Here is a 27,964-nt window from a genome sequence, read left to right as displayed (position 1 = left end):
CCTACAACATAACAGCTGCTGGACACGCACTGTACTCAAATATGGACGGAAAAAAGACGACGACGAAGAGACCTCGTGTCTCCTCGTTAGAAAAAAAAAGAAAGTCTAAAGAAAGGCAAAGAAGGTATAGACAACACAGCAATGTCATATCAGTTTCATCAAACACTGCCAACACGCTACGGGCGATCGGAAAAGAGAATGCAGTACGGAGCCTGCACGGGGTCATATCCCTTCTTATTTTGAGGTGAGTAACCTTTACTAGTAATAAGCCCGGGCCCTAATTAGTGTCTGTGATCTACCCCGTCTGGTGACGTGACTGGTAGTGGTATCAGTGCAGTAGTAATTTTTACGTAGGCTCTACTAGAGCCTCTAGTATCTAGTAGACTAGCTGGATCATGGATGGACACTGTCACGTAAAGTTTACACTAAAAACTCTAACATTCTCACAGTACTGTATTTGTCAAGTCATTATTTATTGCACACTAATGACATGTATGATTTGATGATGTAGCTTACTGTAAGTACTACAAGACATCGATGCCATGCATCGCATCGCTAATTTCTATCATGTTTCTCTAACGTTAGACACCTATATGAACCATGCTAACTATTATAAACAACAACCAACTTTTAGAGAACTGTGAAAGTAACAAGGTTATAGATCCACTGTGCAAATACAGCTCCGACCCTCTGTAGATTAGATACACAAGTTATAAAGGTTACAGGCAGGCGGATATTTGCAGTCATTTTTGTTCTCAGTGACGGTGTGCAGTAAAATTTACTATCTATTGTCATTTTGATTCTAACGTTAGAAAATCTAACAGTTTAGTATCCAGTCCTACAGTAGCATAGAATCTAACATTGTTACTAGTGTTACTGTTAGTTGGTATGTACCTACCTGCCTAAAAAGCCATAACTAACTTTTCCATATTACTTGGGGCCTACCATTAATCTAATAAATTTTACATAATATTTCAGCCTGTAGTGTATGATAGGCCGAGATTGCTACCATAATACCAGGCCGGGCCTATATCGCTTGTGTAGGCGTGGCAGTATTGCATCCAAATCCGACCAAGACCCCATATTTTGGTAAATGAAACATAGAAATTGCAGTCGGGCCAGGCAGGTTGACAGCTAACATTAGATATCTAACTCTGTTACACCCATAGCCCTACATATTTTTTTAGAGGTTCTACATTTGGATTCTACGTAAATCTGACAACAAATTGACAACTGGGCCAATGTACCGTACCTGCTGCGCTACGCTGTTGAGTGTAGCACTGTTACTTGGTGAAAAAGTCTGTGACATCATTCACAAAAATAGCAACGTATAAACTACTACGTAGGCCTACAGTAGATTGTACTTCCACTTGGGTTTGAACCGGAGCAGCTACAGATGGACGTTAAAACAAATATATGTTTATTGAGCAAGATCTGTTTAAATCTTGCTGGATCAGTTTATGTGATTACGTAGGGGTGAGTTTCTTTCCATGCTTTGATTGTACAAGGAAAGAATTAATTTCTGTGGACTTCTAGTCTGGATGATGGTAGATTGAACTGAAGATAGGAATGTCCATCTGCCTCTACAATTTGTATGCTTCTCGTCTTGCTCTTTATAGTCTTATAGTGCCTTCTATCCAAGAAAGTTCAGAAGTTGAGTGATGCTACATTCTCTACGGTAGGTAATGGTAACAAAACGTGCAGCTGGTCTTTTTATAAGAATAGATCTAGACCTAGCTGTAGTTTTATAAAAATCAAATTTACAGAGGTTATGTAACGCTATAATCTAATGTCCTCATGAATTCACATGACATGACTTGTCATACACAAGACATTCAACTTTCAAGGTAAGCTGGACTCTACACAGAGAATCTGCATTTAGACCTATAACTGTAATTGTTTTGTTTTAATTTCCCCGGCAAAGAAAGAGGTAATATTTCTTCAGTGCTTGTTTGTTTCTGTGTGAGCATAACTCACAATATTTTGGATAGATTGAGATGAAGCTTTCAGGAAAAATGGATAATGACACACAGACCAGATGATTCAGTTTTGCTTGTGATGCAGGACTTTTTATGGATATTTGAAGGCTTGCAGTATACAGTCAATGAATACTTACACGAGCGCACTATTTGTGCTGTGCTCGGGCAATGCACCATATGGCTGGAAGCTGATGATGCAAACAGTTGACCCTATAATGGGAAATTGCAAGCATGCATGTGGGTGGAAACTAGCTGCTGCTTTGGCAGAGGTCTGTGCTCTTTGAGTGCTTTTCTAGTTTACTATGCCATTTTTAGAATGTCATGGATCCATTAGGACACATCTTATTTTTCTTTTCATTTTAGATACCAACAAATGTCATCCTCACCAGGCCCAGGAGAGGCACAGTACCAGAATAAGTGAGCACTACTTCATTGTCACATGTTATATAGAAAGGCTAAAAGGTGTTTTTCAAGTTGTTGTACATGTAGTTTCTCTTACAGATACTGTATGTTTCTCTTTTTCTTCTGTTTACATACTATTTGCAAGACTTCCTGATGTTCCCCACCCCAACACACACACACACATAATTGCAAACTTTAAAATGTCATAACTTCATGATTTTTCATCTGATTACACTTACAGTTAAAATTTTTACCATTGATCTTGTAAGATGAAACTTTTTTTTTTTTAATCAGACTAACTTATAATTGGACTGGATTTTTCCTTTAACTTGTCAAACATTGATTCCTACAATTCATGAAGAGTAAACTCGCACAAAATGGGGTCATGCAGAGTGTTTGTGGATATTCTCACCATCATTCAATGAAGCTCCTTGCCTTTCTGAAAAGGTCTTGAAATTGCAAACATGTTTCTTGCAGGTATCCTCAGACATCTACTCCAAAAGGAGCTAAGGGCACTCCATCATCTGCCAAGAGGTGGGTTTGCATGTTCAACTCCATTACTGAATATGTTGTAATTTTCGCGTACAGATTTTTTTGGGAGGTCACATACTTTTTTGCGAGATGTTGTTTCGCGAATTGCTACCTACGGCAATTTAAAAATACTATTACTCTAGCTTCTGGCGACATTTTTGCATGTTGTTAAATCCGTGATCCAACTGTGATTCGCGAAAATCTTGAAAATGAAACCCTTCCAAAAATAACAGCTTATACAGTATTTCTTTCTGCAAACAAGATTTTGACTGAAACAAAGAGCAAAGGAACCATAGGGCCATCTTCACAAAAATGATTAACTTTTGACCTATTTTATGTGCATATCAACAGCTGGATGTCTGTTGGCACATACAATCTGTAAATCATATTTATGCAAAAGAAATTTGCATTTCTAGCCACAGTTTAAATTTAAACCACCTCTGTAAACATGAGCCTATGGAACGTTGCAGACAGTTATGTGTTGTGTGAGTAATGCAGCAGCACAATTTATTTCCAGATAAAGGCCTGTCCTTGAATACATGATACCATTTGTCTCTTTTCCATGTGCAAAAAATGCCTTGAAAGGTATAGATTGATTAGCCTCTTTTCAAGTGAATTTGTGTTTACGTGTGTTTGTGTGTGTATTGTTTGTATGGATTTGAAAATTCACACTTGGGGAAGAAACAGTTTTTGCCCCCGTAAACGTGAAGGCTCACATGGATTTTAGAAGGGCAACAGTAGAATAATTACTTTTGTGAGCCCTAGCCCATGTACTTTTTCCTTGTTCCCTGTGTTGCATGTCAATTTTGTCATTTTGTGTGATTGCATGTTGTACTGTACAAAATTGTATGTTACTGTTATTGCCATTTTCATTTGGCTGAATTGATAATAATAATGATTTGTGGTATGTTTGCTACCTCACTGGTTTCATGTGGGGTAATTGACACATTACTGATAATTCTTTCAGTCATGTCACCAATAAATCAGACTTATGCTGGAGAAAATTATGTCATCAAGAACGTAAATCAGAACATTTCTTATTATGTATATACTTTTTCTTTCGCGTACAGATATTTTCGCAAATGAGGAGGTCACAGACATTTTCACAAGATGTTTTTGCAAATTGGCACAGAGGCCCACAAATACGCACTACTATGGTGTCATTTTTGCGTTTTATTAAATTTGCAGTCCACCTGAGATTCGCGAAAATTCAACCCTTGCAAAAAATAACAGCTCAGTATTTAGAATGGAAATCAGATTTGTAATAGGGAACATGTGTGAGCTTTATTGTGTGTCAAGTCTGCATCACAGATGTAGATGGTAATCTCATGAGTCAGACCCATGTAACAATCACACATCATTCAACTTACTGTTTCAGGTCAATTTTGGTGATGTACAATTCTTGTTATCATGGAAACACATGACTTGTCTGCATGCAAAGTGTATTTGTAGATTGAATACATGGGTAGCAATTTTAATTCTAAACAGTACTCTGGTATGCCCAATATGAAATCACACTTAGGTAGCAATGGGTTTGCATTTCCCTCCTTTAAATGCAATCTGTGGTAGGGTTTAGTGGTTCCGTAGCTTTGAAGGGGGAGTGGGGGGGGGGGGGGGAGGGCGCTCTGAGAGCTGTAGACTTGGAAGAAGGGGCAAAAGGCTCATAGTACATTTTGTGAAGTGCATGGTATTCAGATCTGTGAATAACTGCAGTTTTAATCATGCCACGAGTATGGATATTCTGTTCCTGTCAGAGAGTTTTTTTTTTTTTCAATATTATTTTGATTTGATATGTGTAGTTTGCAAACATGAATTTCTTGTGACAAACATTTCATATGGCTGAAGTCAGTAATTTCCCATGTATGTTCTATTTTGTTTCCATTAACAGCTTGCCCTTTTTCAGTTCTCCCTTCGTGCCCGGCATCAAGCGTTTCAGGTAAGTGCCTTTATAGAAAAGATTGCTGTGTATTATCATGCCATAAGGTGTTCAGTTAGGCCAGTTTGCAATACGGTACATCATTTTCTTTGTTTTGTTCTTTCGATACCTGCTCCTGATGTAATTTGCAATGATGGTTGGGCATTTACTGTGCTACATGTTCTTCTACATTCATATTACTGACATTTGAAAAATTTGTTGATGCTACAGATCTATGGCAATGTATGTATGGTACATGTATGTTGAGGGTTTATTTTTTCCCCTTTCCCCCACTCTAGTAAACTACCTGACACTGAAGAGCCAGACTGGGACAGGTAATGTATTTTCTTTTTAATATATTGTCATATCATTAGTGCATGGAACACATTGTAAAAAATTTGAATAATTCTTTGTCATCAATGTCAGGTTTTTATCAAATACTTGATAACAGGCTGCTAAGATGTACATATGTGAAAATACCAACATAAATGAAAATACAGCTCCTTTTTTGTTTGAAATAGAGCAAAGTGAATTTCTGAATTTGAATAATCAGGATGATAAACAAATTGGAGACTTTTGTGAAAATGAAATGGAATAAATGAATGAATAGATAAAAACGCATCATGCACACACATAACCACGTACAGTGGACTCCTGTTATAACAAAGTCCTTGGTACCAAATTTTTTCTTTCATTATATTGAAATTTTGTTATAAGCGGACAAATGAACAGTAAGGAACAAAGAGCTGATAATTTTGCGACCTGGAGTTACTTTGTTGTAACCAGAATGTCGTCGTGATTGTGTCCGTTATAACAGCAGTGCACTTTTAGAGCATATTTATCATTTTCATGAACAGATACTCATTATCGTCTCATTTTCTTCCCCTTTCTTTTCTTTTAACTTGACATACTTTCCAATTTCGATGTTACAGTTTTTAGAAAGGAACTGTTGGCCATAGGATTTATTTTTCTACCTCCACTAAAAGTGGTGCCGGAGGCATTTTGTTTTTGGGTTGTCCGTCCCCATTCATTTATGCGATAACTTGAGTAATGTTTCAATGGAATTTTACCAAACTTGGTCCAAGTATAAAGTATGATGGGGCAATTAGTTAAGTATTTTTTAGTGAAAATGGCAGAGGTCAAAAGGTCAAGGTCAAATGCTAAAAATGTTGTTTAAAATTACTATTCCTCCAGCTTCTGGTGACATATTTGCATGTTGTTAAATCTGTGATCCAACTGTGATTTGCGAAAATCGCGAAAATGAAATCCTTGCAAAAATAACAGCTTATACAGTATTTCTTTCTGCAAACAAGGATTTGACTGATACAAAGAGCAAAGGAACCCTATGGCCATATTCACAAAAATGATTTCGCAAACTTTCACAGAGGCCTACAAAATGCGCACTACAAATCTTGTACTACCTTAGCGTATGGTGACATTTTTGCATGTTGTTAAATTTGCAGTCCACCTGAGATTCACGAAAATAACAGCTTATATAGTATTTTGCATGGAAATCAGATTTGTAATAGGGAACATGTGTGAGCTTTGGTGTGTTCCAAATCTACATCGCAGATGTAGCTGATATCATCATCAATCAGACACATGTAACAATCACACATCTTTGAACTTACTGCTTCAGGTCGATTTTGGTGCTGTTTCTCCATATCTACACTGTATGCAATGCCCAAAGGTATATTCTTGAAACGTAGTGTAGACATGTACAAGTGTACTACTGTGTAAAGATTCTCCAGAGAGTTTCCTGTCATAAGGTCAAAGGTCAGGTCAGGTCAGGTGAAAATGTTAATATTTCACTTTTCTTGCTAATGGTTCAATGTGTCTTCATTGAACGTGGTACACATGCATGCACTGACTGGTAGGTATTATCTATGGAATTTAGGGGTCATGGGTCAATAATCAGGGGGTCAAAGGTCAAGGTCAACTCCTCAAAATTTCAATATTTATTTTGTAATGTAAGTATACTTTTTCATCATGCCTTAGAAATTACTTGGTGCATAAACTCTATATAAGGGTCAGTCAAAAGTCAAGTAAAAATCCTCAATTCCCCAAATACAAATAGGAGTGTACATGCATTCTAAGAAAATTATAGCAAACCTAGTTCAAGGAAAGTGAACATTCAAGACATTTCTGACAAACCTGCCATTTCATTATTTTGCCAGCTATGTGAAACTGTCGTCACACATTGTGAAGACATTGTACTGCAACTGTATACACTGTTTGGGAGAATTAATTATTATGACGGAGGCATACCATTGTTTATTTCTTACTTCTTCCAATGAATTAGTATTTTAATGTAACATATATATGTCATCTTCCCCATCACCCATAACTATGGCATTACTCTAATTATGATCTAATTGTGGTTGTAGCATGTCTGGAGTGGAGGAATTGACTGGCATGGACATTGAACCCGAGACTGCAAATAGGTAAGTACAGGTAGTCAAAATTTACACTTGTCACTGCACACTTACGGTTGTATTTATACAAATCATATTTATAACAAAAAGAAAATGGACATAATAAATGTGAAAATGCGACACCAGTCTCAAACATTTCAACAAGAAGTTCTTGAAAGAATTATATAATTTTATATTATGGTATAATTTCAGTGCTTTTGGTATGGTACCCACAGTTTAGACTAAATAATGGTATAATCTAGCATCCATAGCAACATAACTGCCTCGCAATGTAGTCCTCTTGTGGAAGATAGTATAATAATAACATATGATACTAGTAACTGAATGTTAATTACATCCAATAAGCTTAGTACATTCAGTCATTTCAGCCAGGTACCTACAACTTACCCGCCCTTTTGTCTTTTTTTTTGTGAGCAGCACGACACCACCAACACAGTCATTGGAACCTGACATTGGGTATGTACATCTATTTTATGTTGCAGACATCACCGTAACGGCTATGTTTACACTGAATGAAAGTGCCTTCACATGTTGATTTCAAAAATACTTGTTCTCCAATGAAGTGACCTTGCTGGTGACTACTTTTGCAATCATTTGAAAAGTATTTCTTCAAATACCAGTAGTGTTATCATCAGTATTTTATATTGTTTGAGAATTTAAGTTTGTTCAGTTGTTTAATTGCTGTCTACTAGTACCTAGTATATGTACCTCAGCTTCGCTTCAGGCAGGGTTACGGTTTTCACGTCACTTGGGGCCCATGATTTTAACTGTGCCCCTCATAGCAGTCATTATTTGTATACTGTGACATTTCATCTGTGACATAGATGAGATAATACACATAATGAATTCAAATACAATTAAATTTTGTAATTTTGCCGTTTTGACTGATCTCCTTGATCTCTTCAAGCCATTGATTTATTCACTATCGACGCATTCAAACATGTTCTCAGTTTAAATCACCTGTTATTTTGTGATATCTTTTAATTTCTCTCTCTTCATTACATCGTTTACACTATCAGCTCAGAGAACCGTGATTTAACACAATCAACTGGAAAGGAAGCTCAAGAACAAGCCAAGTAAGGTTTTGGATGTACTGTTTGAATGTATCGTTCTTTATTTTTCCTTCTTTGTTTGATGGCACATTTTTACCATTGAAGGCGGAAGCTCGTACTCTGATTTATCAGACTATCTTTTATTTGGACTAATTCATCTTTAATCATCCAAACACAAAGTGACAATCCAGTTAAATGTCACACTCGAGCTCACCTATTTTTGTTTTCAGTTTTTGTTTCTGTTTTAGCAAAAAAAAAAAAAAAAAGAGCCCAAAGAAATGTCCATTCTTCCTCAAGTATATTTGTAATAGATTGCACAAGAACATGAATGCCCTTTCCGTTATATGGTAACCTGGATAATTCTTTGCATACCACTTCTTGAACAAAGTATATTCCATTCTCAATAGACACATATTTCTTTAACAACAACAACAACCAAAAAAAAAAAATGTGGAAATTTATGTAGGGTCAGGAGACAAATGGAAGGTGGTCTTATGATCTCACAAAATGTTAGACTTGTTATTATCATATTTATTTTTAGATTGGAATTTGTTTATTTTTTTCCTGTTATGTTCAGAAACACTTTTAAAAAAGGATACCTCCCCTTGAAATTTCATGCAATGAACAATGTACCACCATACAATGTATTACATCATTAATCGAACAGGCCTTATTACATATTTGAAGACGACTATGTTTATGCACATAATAAACTTTAATTTGCTGATTTGACATATTCAGTCTCATTCCTGGCCTCAAAATCCATTTGTCAACCTGAAATTTCTTCTCAGATGTCCTGGCAGGCCACTTGAAAAACAAACAACAAAAGAGGCAAGCCCTGGCATGATCTAATAAATTGGTGCATGAAAGTATTTGTGATATTTTGTGATACAGAGTCAAGTCAAGTCAATTATTGCAAGTGGTTTTGTAAGTTGACTAAAAGTTTGAATTGATTTGAAATTTACCATACTATATGCGGAATCAACTATTTATTTTTTTCTCTTTTTTTCATAGCATAAGTGTGGAAGCACTGGAAATTGGGGACTACTTATATCCCCAAGAACAGATCTCGGACCATGACAGCACATCTTCATGGCTTCCAGAAGACTTTCATGACATGTAATTCTATTTCAAATATTTCTCTAATAGCTCACATAAGTCTTATTCAGAAGTTGTGTGTTCATCTGCCAGTTTTATATGTCTGTCTGTGTAAACACTGAAGATGTATTTAGCCATTATAAACCCTACTTTTGGTGCACATCACTCAAGGTGTAATGCACAAACTGTAGGGACAGTTTACAGTGGACAATATTCAGCAAGTGGATGTTCATCTTACAAGCAAAGATGCAAGGTTGCTTTTTCATCATAAACCAAGACATGTCTTCATAAAACAGTTCAAATGTTACAAAGTGTTATAATCGACTGTTTAACAGCATGCAGTATGTATTAAAGTGTCTTGTGTTGATAATTGGAGATTGCAGAATACTCACTTTATTAAGAATGGATGTTATCATGAGAATTGGTATATTTGGCTTTCACATCATTCTACTAGACCACCAGCCCAAGCAGACTGCATGGGCATTGTGGAAGAAGTCTTTGGCGATGCAGATGATGGGGGAGAAGATGAGGAAGATGAGGAAGAGGAGGAAAAAGAAGCGGAGGCAACAAGATCTGGAATGCACAAAAAGTTGGATTCCGCTGAGGAAGCGCAGCAATGTCAGATGTACTTGGTGACAGCCTCCATCATCAAAGAGCTGGCAGCTGCAGCAAGGCCAGCGTGCAAAGTCTGCGGTGGCAGAACAGATGTCACAGTTCATCCTGTCGGCACATCGGGTCATATCGAATGGGTATATTGTGCAAAACAAAAACTCATTTTTTTTTATACAAGTACTTTTATTAGTTTAAAGTTCAACCTAACAGCACCTTCTCTTGACACATTTTTAAAAAAGGGCTTCATAAAAAAACTATGATATCACGTAGTGTCAAGACCAGACTGTACATCAAGATCAACACCCTAGATAAATATTGAAGGTATCAGTGTGCTGTGGTCATATGGTGAAATCCCTTCATTTTAGCCATGTCAGGCATTTGCAAAGAATTTATCAGTGTATATGCTACCACATTTGTATATGAGCACTGAAGGAATGTTGTCATAATGTGCATTAAATGAATGCATATTGCAAAACAATAAAGAAAATGGGGGTAATGACCTTTGTCACTTCCGGGAATAAATTGTGCAGTTGGTTGCCTTTTAAAAATTGCAGATAGGTGATAATTATTCATATATGTAAAAATGATAAGTATGTTCATGTATGTGATATACAGACACAGACACACACTCACACACAAATAGATATTGGAGAACTATTCTAAAGCATCAGACTGTCTAACACCACGTTGACTTCCTTTGGTGGCAATTGTAGACAGATTTTACTGTTGGCATTATAGTATCCTTAAACACATTTAATGTCTATATATGAGAATAGCAAAAGAAAAAAAAATATTTATATTTTTTTGATACTGTGTGTGTGAATAAATGTTTGGTCTTTAATTCTACTTGATGCAGGCTTGTAGACATGGCCACATCGACAAATATTGTCTACAAGAGACATTAAATAGAACTCACGTCGGAGACCTGAAGTTGGGGGCTGCCATCCTGCTTTCTGGAAATAACTACCAGAAAGTTAAATTCATGGCCGACATCCTGGGATGGCACATCCTTAGCCGAAGAGTGTTCTATGCCATCCAGCATCACTACATATGCCCTGAAGTTGAGTCCACTTTTGGGGGGATGTTGCAGAAGAATATTCATGATGTGCAAGGCCAGGAAGTTGTGGTGTGCGGTAAGGATATGCATGATGTTATTGCTGGTGCACTTTTCACAAATGCTTTTCAATTATCAGATGATAGCTTTTATGTGAACTGATTCACATCGATGTTGATAAAGTAACATAAGCCAGTATGTGTGTCATAATAAAATGGGTCAAAGGTGGAGAGAAAAAGGCTCCGAGCCCAAGAGCATGTACTTGCTCTCAGAACAATTTAACCATCCACAATGAAAACTGGTTAAAGGAATAAAAGCACTTCATACATTTGTGGTTATGTTAAACTTTCAATCATGCCTGGTGTCATTTTTGTAATTTTTGTAATTTTTAAATTTTTCTGCCATTCATGTGAAACTGTTGTCTCACATTATCTGTTGACCCGGTAGGAGAGCCATGTAGTATAGCTGAGGCATATTAGCCACTTTAGTGACATTTCTAGTTTGTTTTCAATAGTGTTTTTGCATGTGTAACACTGGTAAATGAAATATAATCTTTATTTCACTTCCTTGTATATGAGGCCCTTGAAATATAAACATGCATGTAGGTTTAGGTCGCTTTAGTGAATACTATGAAAAGGCACCTGGCAAAGTTTAACAGCAAAATTCAAATATCTCACACAGTCCAGCTAAACCTCAAGACCTTCTTTGCTTAATATACTCTTTTGACTGCAGGTGATGCGAGGAATGACTCGCCGGGATTCAGTGCCCAGTACTGCACTTACACTACTCTCGACCATTCTACGAAAAGCATCCTAGATGTCCAGTTTGTGGATAAACGGGAAACAGGGGATAAATCCCCCAACATGGAAACTCTGGCCCTTGTTCGAGCAATCGAAACAGTATCCGGCAAGGGCGTGAAGATCGCAGAAGTGATCACTGACGCCCATCCAGTGATCACAGCACTGCTTAGTAAGCATATTCTGTTTAAAAATGAAGTAAAGCTGGCTTTTGAAGTTTTCAGAAGCAGCCTTGCATTACCTTATTTAAATGTTACAACATGGAATGCATAGATAGTGCATATTTGCATACAGTCAACCCTGCCTAGTTGTAAGTTGATTGGAGTGGAGAAATAGCTTTGACTTAGAGAAAAATAAATTTGTGCAATGTTAATTTAATCAATACAATACATGAGAATGGGACTTGAAAAGATGATGTACATAGCCAATTATTTTATGTTTGTGTGTTTTGGTTATGAAAGTTTTTAACTTACCTGGGCTATTTAGCGAGCTTGAATTCCTGGGGGGGGGGGGCCTTCAGATCTCGGCCGTTGAATCCGTGATCGCCGCAAAATTTTGCATGAACATAAAGCCAGATGTAATCTACAAGACTGCTTAGTTAAATTTTCAAAAAAATGTGCATTTTTTATTTTAAATCAATTAATTTATGCAAATATATGCAAAAAAACTAATTTCGTCTGTAATTGGCTTATAAAAGCTTATGGAATGCTGATTTTTGGGGTAAATATTTTTAGTGACATTCCAAACTTTGTGAGAAAAAGAATTTCAGTATCATAATTAATTTCTTACGTTTTTTATTGTTTTGTCAAGTTTTTAATGTATTTCTTTGTTTTTAAAAACTTTTATTTGTGTTATTTTTTCAGCAGAAAATGTCACACACATTTTTTGAAGCATAATTATTCTAAAATAAATTGATTTCAGCCATTAGAATTAAAACATGAATCTTTATATGAATTAATTGAAAAAACAATTTGTATTGACTTTGTATACAAAATCACGTTTTCGAGCAAGTTTGGGGTTGACGAAAATTTTTTAAAGGGGTGTGGCTTCGGAACGGTATGCCTGGGCGCAACAAATTTGGTCTCAAAAGTTGCGCGAAACTTGAAAGTAAAAAGTCAGTGAACGGCGCGGTCAAAAACATTTTGCGCCGGAATGGTTGCAGAATTCATTGACCCCCCCCCCCCCCAAGTAATGTAGAATGAGGGGAAAAGACAAACATGATGTATGTGATGCCTTTGACTGCATTTTACATTAGAAATCAATTTTGGAGCAAAAGTTATTACTTTACATGTAATTGAAGGAAGAAAATTAATTTACAGGTTGAAAAGTGGATTCTGCCTGGATGTTGCATGCATCCGACTTTGTGTCCCAGTGTTTGCCTTGTAATGTAATAATGTTCTGCACATTTGTGTCCGTAGAAAAAAGACACAGTTGATCAGCAGGACAATTCTATCACAAGACTTCACAGATTTCAATTGTTGTTTTCATCTCACCTTTTTTTCTTGACAGAGAGGGAATACCCAGAGATCCTTCACAGCTGGGATGTTTGGCACGGGGCCAAAAACATCGGGAAGAAAGTGGCCAAGGTATCTGATCAACATTTTTTTTGGCAGTTTAGTATAATCACTGTTACAGATTTTGGTATTGAAGTCTGCATTGCCGGGCCTCAAAATCTGTATATTTATCTGTATATTGCTGCATGAAAAGTTGAAAATTGAAAGAAGAAAGATGAATAACATGGTTTGTTTGTGTTTCCAAATCTTTCCTTAGCACACAGTCTTTTTTTATTGTAGTCTTGATCCATCCAAATGTATGTCTTCCAGTTATGTTCACAAATTTCTACCAGTGATGCTTATTATGATATCAGTTTTGAAGTATAAATTCATGTTTCTGCATTATAGTTGTAGATTTGAAATATTTGTGATTTTTTGTTCCTTTTTTTTTTTCTTTCTTTTATTTTCATCAGGCATCTAGCACTGTGAGAAATCAAGCTTTGAAGTACTGGGTGAAGCACATCACCAATCATTTCTGGTTTTGTGCAGAGACATGTGGCGGCGACATTGACCTCTTTTTTGTATGTATGGAATATTTATCTATGAATTTATTAATCATTAGTTTATTAATTATCATTATTTCATGTATTATTATCTATTCATGTATTTGACTTCACATTATGTATTTACAGTACATTTTAAAGACGATAGTCTGCAAAAGTCAGTGATACTTACCTTTTGATTAATTTCATCTTTCACTACACTACTGAATGCCAAACACCATTTTGATCTTGAAAATGTTAATTTTTAGAGGGAAAAGGTGAAATTAAACTTTTATTCCTTTTTTTTTTCAGTTAGGTCAAGTGATATCTTAGGTAACCATGACATTAAATTTTGTGTGTATAAATCTTTGTTCGCTGCTGATATATTAGCTTTGCTGTGAATCATGTCATCAATGTATCATATTTATGTGCAAGCAAGGAGATGTTACAGAGATGGGGTGGCAACTCTTCGTAGTTCATGCAAACATATGTATGGGTTCAAGGCGTTACAATGGGATGTCTAGCATTCATTCCACTACACTTTGAAGTCATGCGCTGCACTGCTCTAGTTGCAAGGCAAAGTTTGGAGATGAAGAGTGCATTTCACCTTTTGTTGAATTACAAGCTTTATTTCAACCTAAAATTTTAAATGAAATATGCGAATTGATGTAGACTACTTCAAGAAAGAGTTCAATATAATTAATATGTATTTCTAGTATCTTTGGAATGCGCAAATTGAAATGAAATGATAGGCCCTCTTTAAAACCAAATATTTTTTTATGCCTCCGCCACGAAGTGGTGCCGGAGGCATTATGTTTTCGGGTTGTCGGCCGTCCGCCCTTCTGTCCGTCCGTAATGAGTTTTGTGGACGAGGTAACTATCAGCACATTTTGAGGTATCCTGATGAAACTTGGCATGTATGTGTATTAGGGATTGAAGTTGTGCCTACCAACTTTTTGGTGGGCATGCACATGCTCAAGGTCAAAGGTCAAGGTCAAATACATAAAATTTCACTATTTCTATCATATCTGTGCAATGCCTGAGGATAATTGCTTGAAACTTAGTGTATACATGTATTACCCGATTAAGATTCTCTGGTGAAAGTTTGGGTCATGAGGTCAAAAGGTCTGAAGGTCAAGTAAAGATATTAAAACTTCACCTTTTTTCTGTGTACCTTTGAAATCGTTCAAGGTATCTTCATGGAGCATAGTATATATATGATACATGTACTGACTGTTAGTGATTATCTAGAGAATTTAGGGTTCATGGGGTCAAAGGTCAGGGGTCAAATGTCAAGGGCAACACTTCATACTTTTACTATTTCCCTCATGTTTATGCAATGCCAGCAGGATTATTATTTTTTTCACTTTATGTATGCATGTATAACCTAATAGAGATTCACTGGAAAGTTTTTTTCTGTGTCTTTTGTTTTTGCCTCGAAGGTCAAAACGTCAAAGATCGAAAGTGCTGAACTAACTTTTTCCTCCATATCTTGGAAATTTCTCAAGTTATCTTGAAACGTACTTCATATTTATGCATGTTCTTACTGATAGTAATTATCTTATGAATTTCAGATGGTAACAATGTACTTTTCAATACAGAAATTGCGCTTTTTCTCTATACCTTAAAAATTACTCAGTGCATAAACGTATGAATGGGTCAAAGTCAAGATGAAGTCCTTAAATCCTGAATACATGCTCTCCTATTCATCCAATTAAACCTAGGTCAAGGAAGGTGAACATTCAACACATTTGTGACAAACTTGTCATTTTAATATGTTGCCAATTTTGTGAAAATGTAATCACACATTGTCCACATGTATTATCTAGACCTATTACAAGAATCATGCATTATGGCGGAGGCATACCAGTCGCCATAGCGACATTTCTAGTCTATAATGCACTTATTTCTGCATGTTAGGTTTCTTCCATTTAATTCGGTATATTTTGATCTTTCAAATAAAGTACTTCGCTAAAGCATGTTCCAGCCTGCTTTTAAACTTGTTGCTGTTAGAATTATCAGTTTTACACTGCATTTTGATTTGCTGCTCTAATTGATGGTACACAAATTCATTGTAGACATCACATTTAAAGAGAGCGAATTCCAGTAGGGGCAAGTATTTCTTGATGTAAGAGCGCTATAGTCCCGATTATTTGCAGTAGTTGTCTCTCCTTCTTTAGCACCTCCCTGGTGCAACCCCACATAATGATCTTCCAGTGGTACTTTTTGCCAAAAAAAAAAAAAAAAAACATATTTAGAAATTATTTGTAACTGTGAAACTATTTTTTTCCTCCCTGCATCAGTTCGATTAATTGAAATTTGTCTGAATTAAATTGCATACATGTATGTTTTTACCTCGTTACATGTTCACAGTAATGTGAAGACACAAAATGTAGCTTTGGGACATACGACAAGTCCTTGGCACTTTCTTGGTTACATTTATAAAGTAAGAGCTTCTTTTGTGTGTCTTATAATGTGATTTCCAGAACAAGTGGAGAGGAATTGTGCATCATGTGTGCAACACGCATGAATGGTTGCTGACAGGGGGATACGGGGGCCAGCCACGGTGTGAACACGGGGATTTGCCGGAGAGGCAGGAATGGCTGTCACCTGGGACGCCACCCCACGATGCACTTGTTCGCATTGTGTTAGACAAAAAGTTCATCAACACCCTCGTGAAGTTTGTGAACTTCAGGTAAATGTTCCCTCTTCATAATATAGCCATCCTTCGTTTAGTCTACCGAATATGATGCATAGTTCCAATGGCTTCCCTTCTTTTGATGGTGGTCTGGGAAGAGTCATTGAGATATTTAGTTATCCTGCATGTATTTTGTCATTTTCATGTAGACATTTGTGCATGCCTTCACGTCTTGTATTTATGTTCCATTGTTAGTAAGTGCATGTACATAGATATGTAAATAAACAGAGAGGTTGTTGTGTGCTTTCTTTCTATTCACCTTTATGAAATGATGTGTCTCAGTTGTAAGGCACACTCAACGACAGCATCTGGCACAAAACAGCAATTGTAGAAGAGATTCAGATGGTCGTACTGAGTAAAAAATAAAAATGATAAGTACCTCCTGCATAACCTAGTATTAGCATAATGCTGTTTAGTGCCAAGGAAATGTCAATTTATCTGGCATTTTTTGACTTTTGGTTTGTTTGTTTTTTTACCTCTCGTGCATTTCAGGCACACTGGTGAACTGGAATCACTGCATAACCACATATTGATGTACTGTGCGAAGAGGTACTCCTTTGGGTAAGGATAATTTGCCAGCATTTACAAACGAGTTTTATGTTTGTTTGTATGTTTTATTTTGGTTTTGTTGTTGTTTTATCTTTGGATAGATGAAAAAAATGCTTTGTAACAAAACTCTACTCTATAGCTCTTAAAACTGATTTCTCCGTAATAAAGCAAAATTTGGCTCAATTAGCTTTACAGTTGTATGTCATTATTTTCATGTTAATGATTATGAAGAATTAGACACATAATCAATGCTGAGAAATATTCAAAATGAAAGTTTTCTCAATTGCAGGCCACAATCTGTGTGAGGAAATATGTTGAATTATCCTCAATTTATTGATGATAGCCATTATGTAAAGTTTTGATGTATATTTATTCATGAAATTAGACTATGGAGCAATGTAATTAACCCTATTTCCACTTGGGGGGAGGGGGGGGGGGCAATTTGCCCCCAACCCCGACATTTCGCATGATTATTTCGCAACGAGCAATGGTCTTGCCACCACATTTTAGGACTTTATTCTTTCAAGTATCACGGAACCTTTGAGACCAAATTTGTTGCTCCCGGCCATACCGTTTTGAAGCCACGCCCCTTTGAAAAAAATTTGTTGACCCCCAAAATTGCTCAAAAACATGATTTTGTGGACAAATCCAATGTAAATTTTGTTTTTTCAATCAATTCATGTAAAAATAGATACATTTACTTTCAATGGCTGATGATTTATTTTAGCTTGATAATGTTCTATAAAGTTTCTGCGGCAAATTTTGACGCTAAAAAACAAAGCGAAATACATAAGAAATTCAATACACATTACAATACATTAAAAAAGTATGAAGCCGAAATTTTTGTTCAATATTATTGTTGAGGAAATTGAAAAAAAAAAAATATGTTTACCAAAAATTAGAAGTCTTGGAGCTGTAGTGTTAGACTTCTAGGCGAACAATTATTCTTGTATAAATTAGCATGAATCAAGTAATATAAAATACATGGATTAGAATTTGAAAAATATAACTATATAATCTGTTAGATGACATTGACCTCTACCTCACGCGATCCACGACAGAGATCCGAAGAAGGGGGGCCAAAAAGCCCCCGATGGTTTCAAGTCCCAAGAAAAACCTTGTGGGATTAGGGTTTATGAATATTGATTTGACTACCGGTATATTAATATGAATCAAAATTGATATCAAGATATCACTACATCAACATGAGGCATGCACATTTGCCCAAGGGGTCATGACCTCCTAATCATTTTCTGCTCATGCACTTCTTTGTGCTTGTTTGCATGAAGGTGGATGGCAGCTGTGCGGAAAAAAAAAATAGCACTCACTAAATATCCAGGAGTAAGTACACTTGTGTAAAACATTTAGATGTTAAACATTTCATTGATGTGCAGGTACGCTGCTTACAGAGCCCGTAATCTGTTGGCCATGATTGATTATCAAGAACACAAGGACAGACCTATGGCTCTTGACAAGGAGGGAGCGCCAAAGTAAGCTACTTCGTATTTCCACAATTAAAGGGTATTACAGTGTATTCCATGATGTTGCTTTTTTTACATTTTTGATATTGTTTCCAAGATGTATTGCTACATGAGAACATGTGTAACAATCATCAGATTTATATGTGTTTACTGTTAACATAAGTATAAAGGTCAAGTATGAAATGTAAATAGAAAATTTGTTATTCAACTGAAACTCTTATATTCATTTGAAAAGGTAATGATAGTCCCTAAATAAGATTGAACACTGCACTCCTGCATAAAACATGAAATGTATAAGGGGTATAGTATTTAGGAATCGGCATGTGGTAGAATGGGTGGTCTGTTGCAAATCTTGCATCACAACCTCCTACAGTTTTGAAGCAATTTAAGGGTAACTTGGGGGTACATGATGACATTGAAGTGTACATGTAGATGTTTAAGACATTTTTGTGTGTGTGTGTGTGTGTGTGTGTGTGTGTTTATAGCATGAAGCCTTGCTATAGTATCTGCAATTTTCCCAAAACATCGTGGAGAGAAGTGCTTCTTCAGTATTTAAGCAATTTATTTCAAATTAGGTATGTATACTCAACTATTGTTCAGTTATGCAAGACACCCTCCCTGTTCGTACCCGACAAGGCCTTACCATGGTACCTGCATATTTATTGTGGAATGAACTACTTCAACAATTGAACATTTGAAAAATTAAACAAATTAAACAATTACATGCATGCATGCATACACATACTCACATACACACAGGCACTGATTAAATATTTTTTCATAGAAGCCGACCATCTGGAGTGAGGGTATTAAAGGGACTGTACAGTACTGGCTGAGGTTAGGATTCAGCTTATGTTTTGTGAGATATTCAGAAACATCTTTGAACTGTTAAAGAGCATACAATTCAAAGGGATTCAAAACATCATTTGATGAAAATCAGTTTTGATATAATTGAGATGTCTAAAAAATGATGTGGCATGGCAATTTTATTAGGAATTGTCTTTTTTATATATATATCAGCCATTTAAAGGCCGATTTTTATCAACCAAATGTTGAATGCTTCTTGAAATGACATGCTCTTTTACAGTTTGTAAGATATTTCTCATTATATCGTCCCCCCCCCCCCCAAAAAAAAAAAAAACAGTGATGAACCTGAATCGTCAGCTCAACCAGTACTGTACAGTCGCATTAATCACCTTCAGTGATAGTTATAGGTAGACTTGAGTATGCTACAAATGTTGGCAATTAAGAATAGCATACGTCTACTGCAAGCCTAAATATGATTTTAAGCAGATTGATTAATCAAATTCTGGGACTATGATTTTATGTTCTGGTAAATATCAGGCTATTCTTTTGATAAACAAACAAAATATCATTGATATTTCATTATTTGGCCTTTAGGGTGTACATAAACATAAAGATATAAGTCCAGCGTCATATGCATGAATTCTCATAGAGTGTATATAGAAACTGTGAAGCAAAGTTATCACTTATTGAAATGTTATAATTGGTCGTATTGTGGTAAAGCCCAGTTGAAGCCGAAAATCAACCCACCATCATTACAGTATCCTCTCTCTCACTGTGCACATGCCGTATTGTGTTAAAATCAAAGATCTTGATATTTGGTATCTGTATAAGTATCGAAGATAATATGATATGTTGGAATATCCATTGCAGATTGTATCAAATGGACACTGTGTAAAAATGGAGACATCAATTTAAATATCCCACAAGGTTTGCTCTGCAGTGTCTCAGGTTTACACCTACTTGGTTATGTTATCCACAGGTCTGACATCACATAAACAGGAAACTCAAAAAAATTTGATTATATCATAAATAAACAAAATGTAAACACATTCTATAGTCAGTTCTGTCCTTTTTAAAACAAGTCTGACAGCGACATCTTTTATTGTTTCACTTTTCTCTGGAAAATAGGCTCACAACTCACAAAAGTTAACCAAAATGAATTTTAACATATGTTTTAAAATGATATATAGCTTTCGTTAATAACCAGAAACTTTCTAGAACCCATTCAAATATTGATTAAAATAAAAGAGAGTTATATGAGCAGTTTCATAAGCGTGAAAAAAAGTATATGGTCACTCACATGTTGTGTGTAGAATTGGCAATCAGAATTACAGCCAAAGAAGAATTTGTCAAAAGAAAATACCTAGAAAACACTGCTCATTTGTCAGTGTTGATCATTTTTATAAGCCACCTAATTTCTGTCTGCAGATTTACTGTCACAGATGGGACAAACATTGACAATCTGAGTCTGTCTGCCAAAATGACTAATTTGGTCCAATACACAAAATCCTAATCTACAATTTTCTGTTGATTTTTATGCTGGGTGGTCACAAATCATACCTCAAGGAGACAAGTTTGCTTATAGTTTTGTAAACATAGCCAGTATGCTTGTTTAAATGGTTATGTTATGTACCTGAAATGCAGTTCAAAAATGTTTTCAATAGCAAGCTTTGATATCAGCATGGTAAACTCATGGAACATTTTACATGGTTGGTGTCTGGATTTACTTTCTGTTTTGTGCACTGGCAATGGAAAATGGTGTTGAAGAAAACATTTTGCATTCAAAACTGAAGTATAAAGAAAAAAACAACACCATACAGAAAAGTAATTGTCAAATACTATGCCAATCTGCTTGGATTTACATCTACAACTCTACCATTTGTCAACTTACTACTTGTTTATGTTTTTTATTAAAACAAAAAGGGTGAGGGCCAAATGGTCAAAACATGCTGGAGACTGGGTGCTCTTCAAAGTTCGGGCTCCGAAGAATTACAACTACCTTCCAGGTCTCATGACCCGAATTCTGCAGAGAAGACTAAGTGACAGCAAGCCAGTTCACCGTGCTGCAGATCCTCTCCCAACAGATCCGCGGAAAATCAGGGAGAGTCTTGCCAGGCATCCACAACCATCTATGGAAGAACTCCTGCAGAAAAGAAAAAGTCGGTTTACGTGAAGAATCTTGTCTGTCAGCAGGATGCTCAATAACAGAGTTTCAACAGGCATTACACTTTGTGTTGTCCGTCCAATTTGTCCTTCTGTCCATATGTCTGTCTATCTCTCCGTTCATAATCGATTTTATGAACAGAGTAACTTTAGAACCATCTGAGGTATCTACGTGAAAATTAGCATTTGTACAATGTACAGTATGTATGAATGGACAGAGTTGTGCCTGTCAAATTTTGGTTGCTCATACTCGGGATCAGGGTCCAATCCTCAAAAGGTCACTATTTCCCACATCTATGCAGTGTGTGTATATTTTCTTGAATCTTTACTAAATAAAGATTCCCATGGGAAGTTCTGGGGCATATTCTGTCTGATAGTAATGCTCTTAGAAATGTTGGGGTCATGGAGTCAAAGGTCTACAATTCTACAACTCATTGCTGATAATGAACCTTTTTTCTCCACAGCAGGTATTACTCAATGCATGAATTGAGTGATAAACAGTAATTATAACTTATAATACCAATATATGAATAGCATGATACAGGTTCAAAGCATTTCAACTATTTCAAGACAATACAGAGAAGCAAAAATATTACCTGAACAAAACAATTAAAGGGAAAAGAGCAAAACGAACAAACAACAGTGACTTCAAACTTTCCATGTCATCAACTAGCTGCGCAGTAGAAATAAGGTCTTACTTTGGAACAAAGAGGTTTCAAACTTTTTTTTTGTTCTGTTTTGTTTCATTTCACATGGGTTGTTTGTTTTTAAATTGATCTGTTTTATCTGCTGACGGTAATGAATTTAGATATATATGCATTCCAACACATTGATTCTGTAAGGAAAGATTGTGGTCATGGGGTCAAAGATAAAGGAAAAATGTTGAAATGGCACAATTTTCCCATATTGACAAAGAAACCTCAAAATATTGCAATGACTATTGATGTTCCTAGTTGAAGGTGATTTGAAGAAATGCAGGTCATGCAATCAGAGGGCAAGGGTCAATGATCAAGTGAAAATGGTCAGATACCTCAATGACTTCTCTCTTTACCAATGTAGCCATCCATCCTATTCACACCTAGTTGAAGGAAAGTAAGCCTTCAACTTATTTGTGGCAAACATGTTATCTTTTTTTATTTGTGTTGTTTTTGCCAGTTAGGTGTTGTGTCACATTGTCAAGTCATACTCCAAACCTACTGGGATAAACCATGTTTTATTGTGGAGGCATACCCGCTGACAGACAGCTGTAGTTGCATTTCTAGCTACCACTCGCCTAGTCAGGAGTGTACATTGTCATAATTTGTTGCCAGTGTTGTGAAACTGCTGTTTCACATTGCCAAGACATATACTCTAGACCTATTGAGAGAAACGATGCACTGCACTGGGGTAATACCAGTTGACACAATGACATTTCTTGTCACCGTTTACCTAGTCAGGCATCTAGATTGTCAAATTGTTGCTCAAAACTTGCTTGATCATTAATTTTACTTGTTATTGCACCTGACTGAAACATTGCCCTACATCAAAATAAATAAGCACTAAATTGATAAGTATTGTAGTTGTAGCCATCACGGACAGAATAGAACGACATAGAATTCGAAGCTACGATATCTCTAAACAGCCATCTTATCCAGTAGACCATTGATCGATGAGCTGCCTCCTAGCAGTCAGAGTTGATTCTGATCCTCGTAGCATGCAGCATATTATTCAAATTCATGAATATTTTGCCTCAAACTGTTTTTGTTGCAACAGGTTGACAAAACGCCCAACATTGACTTCTCATTTTCTCCAAAACCATTGCCCCAGGGCCATAGGCAAGAGCTTGTGTAGCACCCTGCTTTCAGTGATTTGAATGGACGTAAGAAACTACAATTGTACTTCCATGGTTCCTACATGGTAGAGTACTGAAGGTATTATTATGCTGTGGTACACACGTGAATAGAGTCTGGAATTTCATTTAAATATATTGTTTTGTAAGTGGAAGTAATGTTGCACCAATGGCAACTGTTTTTTTTTTTTCTTGCTAGAGCATTGTGTATCTAATCTAGTACCATAATTCATGAAGAAAATCAATTGATTTTAATTGATCTGTTGCAAATTGTAAAAATGTAAGAAATATTTTTCTGAAGCTCAGCACCTCTAATGATGCCCAGAGTTACAACAGTATGTATGTACTATTTATGCACTATGCATGAATATTTTGCGTAGAATACCAGGTACCAAAAGTATTGGAATTTTACAACAACCATGAAATATAAACAGTCACCAGATCATGTTAAAATTGTCAATATATTGGAGTACCATTTGTATTATTTCATGCAAGTAAGGAAGGTCATATGCTTACACAAGAATGCCTCAAGAAATCCAATGTAGTGGCTGTTTGGGTCGGGGTATCGTTGTCGTGTTTTCGTCACTACGCAACTGGGAATCACTACCCTGTTTTTGGCGCCAAGGTGGCCATGCTGCCATAAAACATAGGCTCTGTATGCTGTCCACCTCATGCGGTTGTGTTCCGCCCCTGGAGCCTGATTGTCATCCTCCCTGTTGCGCACGTCCCTCCAGAGGCGGCGCATGAGGTGGAGCAGAAACGGATCTAAAATGGCTCGGAAGTGCTGAAAAACAACAAGATGAGATGATCATGATAAGATTAGAAACATTGCTGCGATTGCAATGTTGTCAATATTTGTCTGATTGATTGAGAATTCATAGATAATGCAACAAGTGTTTGTGTAGTGTTAATCTTTCTTTGTTATTTCCTTGCTTTAGTTTGTCATATGTGAGTGGAAAGTTGCAGAATGTACATTTCTACTAGCTCAGTTTTATGTTGCAATTTTACTGGATGAAATGTCTGTTGATGGTATGACTTTTCAAATATTATATAATACTGGGCAGTAATGTCTTCGGTATTTTGTACACCAAGAAATACAGTGGTTCTTCTAAAGTCACACCTTGTGTAGTGTGTCATCAGAGAAAAGGTGAATCGTCTACATGGTAGTTTACTATTGCATGTTTACATTTCTCTGCTTTCTGCAAAACCATAAACTACTACGTATTCTGTTTTATGAAGTGCTTTAAAAAGAAATAGTACAACACAAAGTCCCATGCTGATCGATGAAGGAACTGCGCAGTATTAAAGCATACAAAAATGTTCTTTATTTTTCCAAACAGTTCATGTACTTAGTTGATGTACACTCGTTGTATTACTTCTTTGAATATGAAAAAACAAGTGAATCCCATAGATTTTCATTCAGTTACAATGAAGCATTTTTCATCAGAAAATTTAGTACATTTCGACCTGATTTTGCATCAAACATTATGTGCTAATGGCCAGAAAACATTGGTGCACAAGGTGAAGTTATTTTTTGATTAGCAGTGCATGTCATTGCTTTACTTTGTCGATGGTTGATATTATGAATTAAAAAGAGTATCAAAAGTTCATTGGAATAAAAAGTGTACATATATGTGATTTTTCATCAAAACAATCAATTGTATTGTAATCTTGTGCTGTTGGGAGATAACTTCTTGTGTAGAAATCCCAGATACTTGTATTAATTTATGACTCACCTCACTTCTGGAAATACACTTGTTAGGTGGTAGCCCACAACACACCATTTCAATGTCCCTGGGCATGGGTCGACAGTGATGGCATATGCACCATGCAGGCGACTGGTTGTCTGGCTCTGGGTCAGGCTGAGGAGGAGCTTTCAAGAGGTCCAGCAGCATACCACTGTGCCTCTCAGCTACACTCAGAAGTAGCTGCTGGACTTCCTGAAGATCCATACCGAGAATGAGCTCCTGCAGAAGTAAAGGAAGCAATGCTAGCTCAAATACACCTACATGTACCATACACACACACTGTACATGTATTTGTTTTCCATGTAGAAGGCTGCATAAGTATGCTAATTACTTCTAGACTGTTTCTTACAAGATAAGATTCATAAAAATTCAGTCATGCAATTATTTCCCATAACACGTTTGCACAACTGCTTACAACTTGTAGCATGTACACAATTTGAAGACTGTACAGTTGGTGGATATGAGAAGGTATAAGAACAGATAGATATTGATAACTACAAACAAGTAGAATTTTGTAGCAGTTTGAGGCCGTAGAGTACATTTCCTGGCTTTAGAAATCTACACCTTGTATAGTACAAAGAATGATTTCAAAATTATTTCACTTCTCTTCATCTGTTTATTATACCTATTTTACATGGAGATGAATACTGCATTTCATGTGTAAACAGAAAAAAAAAAACAGGAAAAAGGAAACATATTTGAGAACAAAACGAGAAGTTTAGTGATGTAAGCTTGCTTCAAATTAGTATGTGTGTCAGGATAACAATAAATCCAGATTGCAAACTCTGAGAAAAACATCTACAGTGTGTAGCGCTCTCACCCGAAGCTCCTCCAGTCGCTCTTCACGGCGTTCTGCGACGTGTGTTTGCAGTTGCCGCCCTAAGATGCCTCCCTCCCGGGCAGTTGGTCGCGTCCTTTTACGTGGACCGCCTCCAGCTTCCTCCGTTGCTGCTCGCTTCGAGCCTCGCTTCGAGTCTTGCTTAGAGCCTCGCTTAGAGCCTTTCTTCGAGCCTTGTTTCGAGCCTTTCTTCGAGCCTTGTTTCGAGCCTTTCTTCGAGCCTTGTTTCGAGCCTTGTTTCGAGCCTTTCTTCGAGCCTTTCTTCGAGCCTTGTTTCGAGCCTGTCTTCGAGCCTCGTTTCGAGCCTGACTTTGAATCTGGCTTTGAGCCCTTCTTTGAGCCCCTCTTTGAGCCCGGCTTCGAGGCCGCATCCCCTGTACACGTACTCGTCGACGGAATGTCTTGAGGCTAAACATAATGATGGGAAAGGGGCACAACATTCAATTTGTTGCGTTACGCTTGAAGTAACAGCAGGTACATCGTATCACTTTTTATTGCTGCAGGTTTACCCACATTGTTTGTTGTTTTTTGGCTGATCAAAGAATTTTCGAACTATCGAAGTTGTCTTTCAGTAAAAAGTCATACAATTACTGTACGCCTTTGTCAAAAGACGTAGTGTAGATGCGAGTTGATATAATTATTCATTAATATTTTTTTTGAATTTTTTTCACTTTGCTTAGTGCTTTTTTTTCTGATGTTGTTCATCAAATAATAAGATATTTGTCGGAAGCATTATTTGACAATAATACTAATAGATGCAATCGTGATTAGATCTTAAACGTTAGGTACTAGTATCCTTATGTCGAGTCAACATATACTCTTCAAGATCAAATGGTAGCCAACTAGAAAAGCTGAGAATGCACTGGAGAGTGCAAACCTCTGCCAAGCCCAAGCAGTTACTTTCCACCCATGATCTTGCTCTTCCCAAAGAGATTTTTCTCCTCTCTACCACCACTGGGGAAAAGCTCTTTGGGCTCTTCCATAGAGATCAGTGATTTCCATCGATAAGTCTACATGCTGAAAAATTGCCCGATTTCCTAATATAGAAGCTTTTTTTTTTCTTTTTTTTTTTTTGCGTCATAAACGCTCAGAGGTACAGGTACTACTACTAGGGCTAGAGAACACCACTTATAGTGCGCGCGTGCAAACCTCAACCCAAATACGCTCAGCCTGAACTCCCAAGTTCATTGGCCTAACGTTATAGGCTAGACTACCACTAACCAGTCAAAATATCAAAAATCCTTCATGAATCCCCCCCCCCCCCCATTCTTGGATCACTACCAAAAGTTAATAATTTGTTACACTGTACTTGTTTGCTTTCCTGCAAGTTTCATTCCAATCCGTTAACTACTTTTTGAGTTATTTTGCATACGGACAAACTGACAAACAAACCAACGGTAGCGAAAATAACCTCCTCCCTTGGCGGAGGCAAAAGTGCAATAAGCATTGTGCTCACAAATTGATCGAGTAATCACGCATCCTAGATAGTATCGTATGTACAAAGCGGATTGTTACCTACCGATTGATGTTCATCTCCTTCATCACGAAGGTAATACGGCAGCACGGGTATTTCGTCGTCACTGGAGCTGTCCATAAATGACGGATGTTGAAACATTATGTGATGATGATTGTAGAAAAAAAAAAAACAATTAGAATCTACGAAGCACTAAAGGAATTTCAAGCTTTCCGTCCTTCAAAAATCTTCGTCAGGAGAAAATGGTCTTAGCTGTTGGCGTGCACAGAATCTTTTGAACCTTTGCTTTTCCACACACGTCCTGGATTAGTTTACTGAAGAAGGCCCTATTGTTTTTTTGGTGATGCGCTCCTAATCCAATTAGTGTTTCGTTGTGGAAAGCAGTTTCAGTTGACGCACGCATCCCGTAAAGACAAGACTTGAAGGTCAATGTCACGCATTATTTACAGTATTTGTATGCAATCCAGG

General features: G+C 36.7%; 3 protein-coding genes across 4 annotated transcripts in view; 2 read left to right on the top strand and 1 right to left on the bottom strand.

The window, feature by feature from the left end:
- LOC140238361 (leucine-rich repeat serine/threonine-protein kinase 2-like) overlaps nucleotides 1–27,964 on the top strand; it is a 76,374-nt gene that overhangs the window by 9,826 nt on the left and 38,584 nt on the right. The window lies entirely within an intron of this gene.
- On the top strand, nucleotides 42–21,618 carry LOC140246169 (uncharacterized). 2 transcript variants are annotated; one of them, XM_072325608.1, is made up of 18 exons: nucleotides 42–244; nucleotides 2,343–2,396; nucleotides 2,859–2,915; nucleotides 4,801–4,848; nucleotides 5,127–5,162; nucleotides 7,215–7,271; nucleotides 7,680–7,718; nucleotides 8,282–8,338; nucleotides 9,329–9,433; nucleotides 9,867–10,161; nucleotides 10,881–11,157; nucleotides 11,811–12,047; nucleotides 13,385–13,461; nucleotides 13,842–13,949; nucleotides 16,397–16,605; nucleotides 17,101–17,169; nucleotides 18,552–18,647; nucleotides 21,369–21,618. In XM_072325608.1, the coding sequence occupies exons 1-18, from the start codon at nucleotides 42–44 to the stop codon at nucleotides 21,616–21,618; spliced, it is 2,274 nt and encodes a 757-aa protein (XP_072181709.1). The 2 variants fall into 2 exon arrangements, with proteins under 2 accessions (XP_072181709.1, XP_072181708.1); XM_072325607.1 differs by lacking the exon at nucleotides 42–244 and adding an exon at nucleotides 1,254–1,678.
- LOC140246170 (uncharacterized) lies at nucleotides 20,518–27,830 on the bottom strand. Its single transcript, XM_072325609.1, has 5 exons — nucleotides 27,542–27,830; nucleotides 26,005–26,430; nucleotides 25,173–25,403; nucleotides 23,953–24,220; nucleotides 20,518–21,588 (listed from the first exon to the last, which is right to left on the bottom strand). Coding segments are annotated over exons 1-5 (1,023 nt in total). The 5' UTR covers nucleotides 27,638–27,830; the 3' UTR covers nucleotides 20,518–21,586.

This window comes from Diadema setosum, chromosome 2 (genome assembly GCF_964275005.1).
Source record: "Diadema setosum chromosome 2, eeDiaSeto1, whole genome shotgun sequence".
NCBI lineage: Eukaryota > Metazoa > Echinodermata > Echinoidea > Diadematoida > Diadematidae > Diadema > Diadema setosum.
The sequence above is the reverse complement of the archived record's forward strand: the minus strand, read 5'-3'. Positions and strand labels throughout refer to the sequence as shown.

What these genes read in the sequence shown, in the direction of transcription:
- LOC140246169 (XM_072325608.1), top strand. Translation starts at nt 42, where the DNA reads ATGGACGGAAAAAAGACGACGACGAAGAGACCTCGTGTCTCCTCGTTA. An exon ending in CCAGGAAGTTGTGGTGTGCG is followed by an intron (nt 11,158 to 11,810) that starts GTAAGGATATGC and finishes TTTTGACTGCAG; the next exon opens with GTGATGCGAGGAATGACTCG. An exon ending in GCGAAGAGGTACTCCTTTGG is followed by an intron (nt 17,170 to 18,551) that starts GTAAGGATAATT and finishes ATTGATGTGCAG; the next exon opens with GTACGCTGCTTACAGAGCCC.
- LOC140246170 (XM_072325609.1), bottom strand. Translation starts at nt 27,637, where the DNA reads ATGTTTCAACATCCGTCATTTATGGACAGCTCCAGTGACGACGAAATA. An exon ending in AGCGACTGGAGGAGCTTCGG is followed by an intron (nt 25,404 to 26,004) that starts GTGAGAGCGCTA and finishes TTACTTCTGCAG; the next exon opens with GAGCTCATTCTCGGTATGGA. An exon ending in AGTGTATTTCCAGAAGTGAG is followed by an intron (nt 24,221 to 25,172) that starts GTGAGTCATAAA and finishes GTTGTTTTTCAG; the next exon opens with CACTTCCGAGCCATTTTAGA.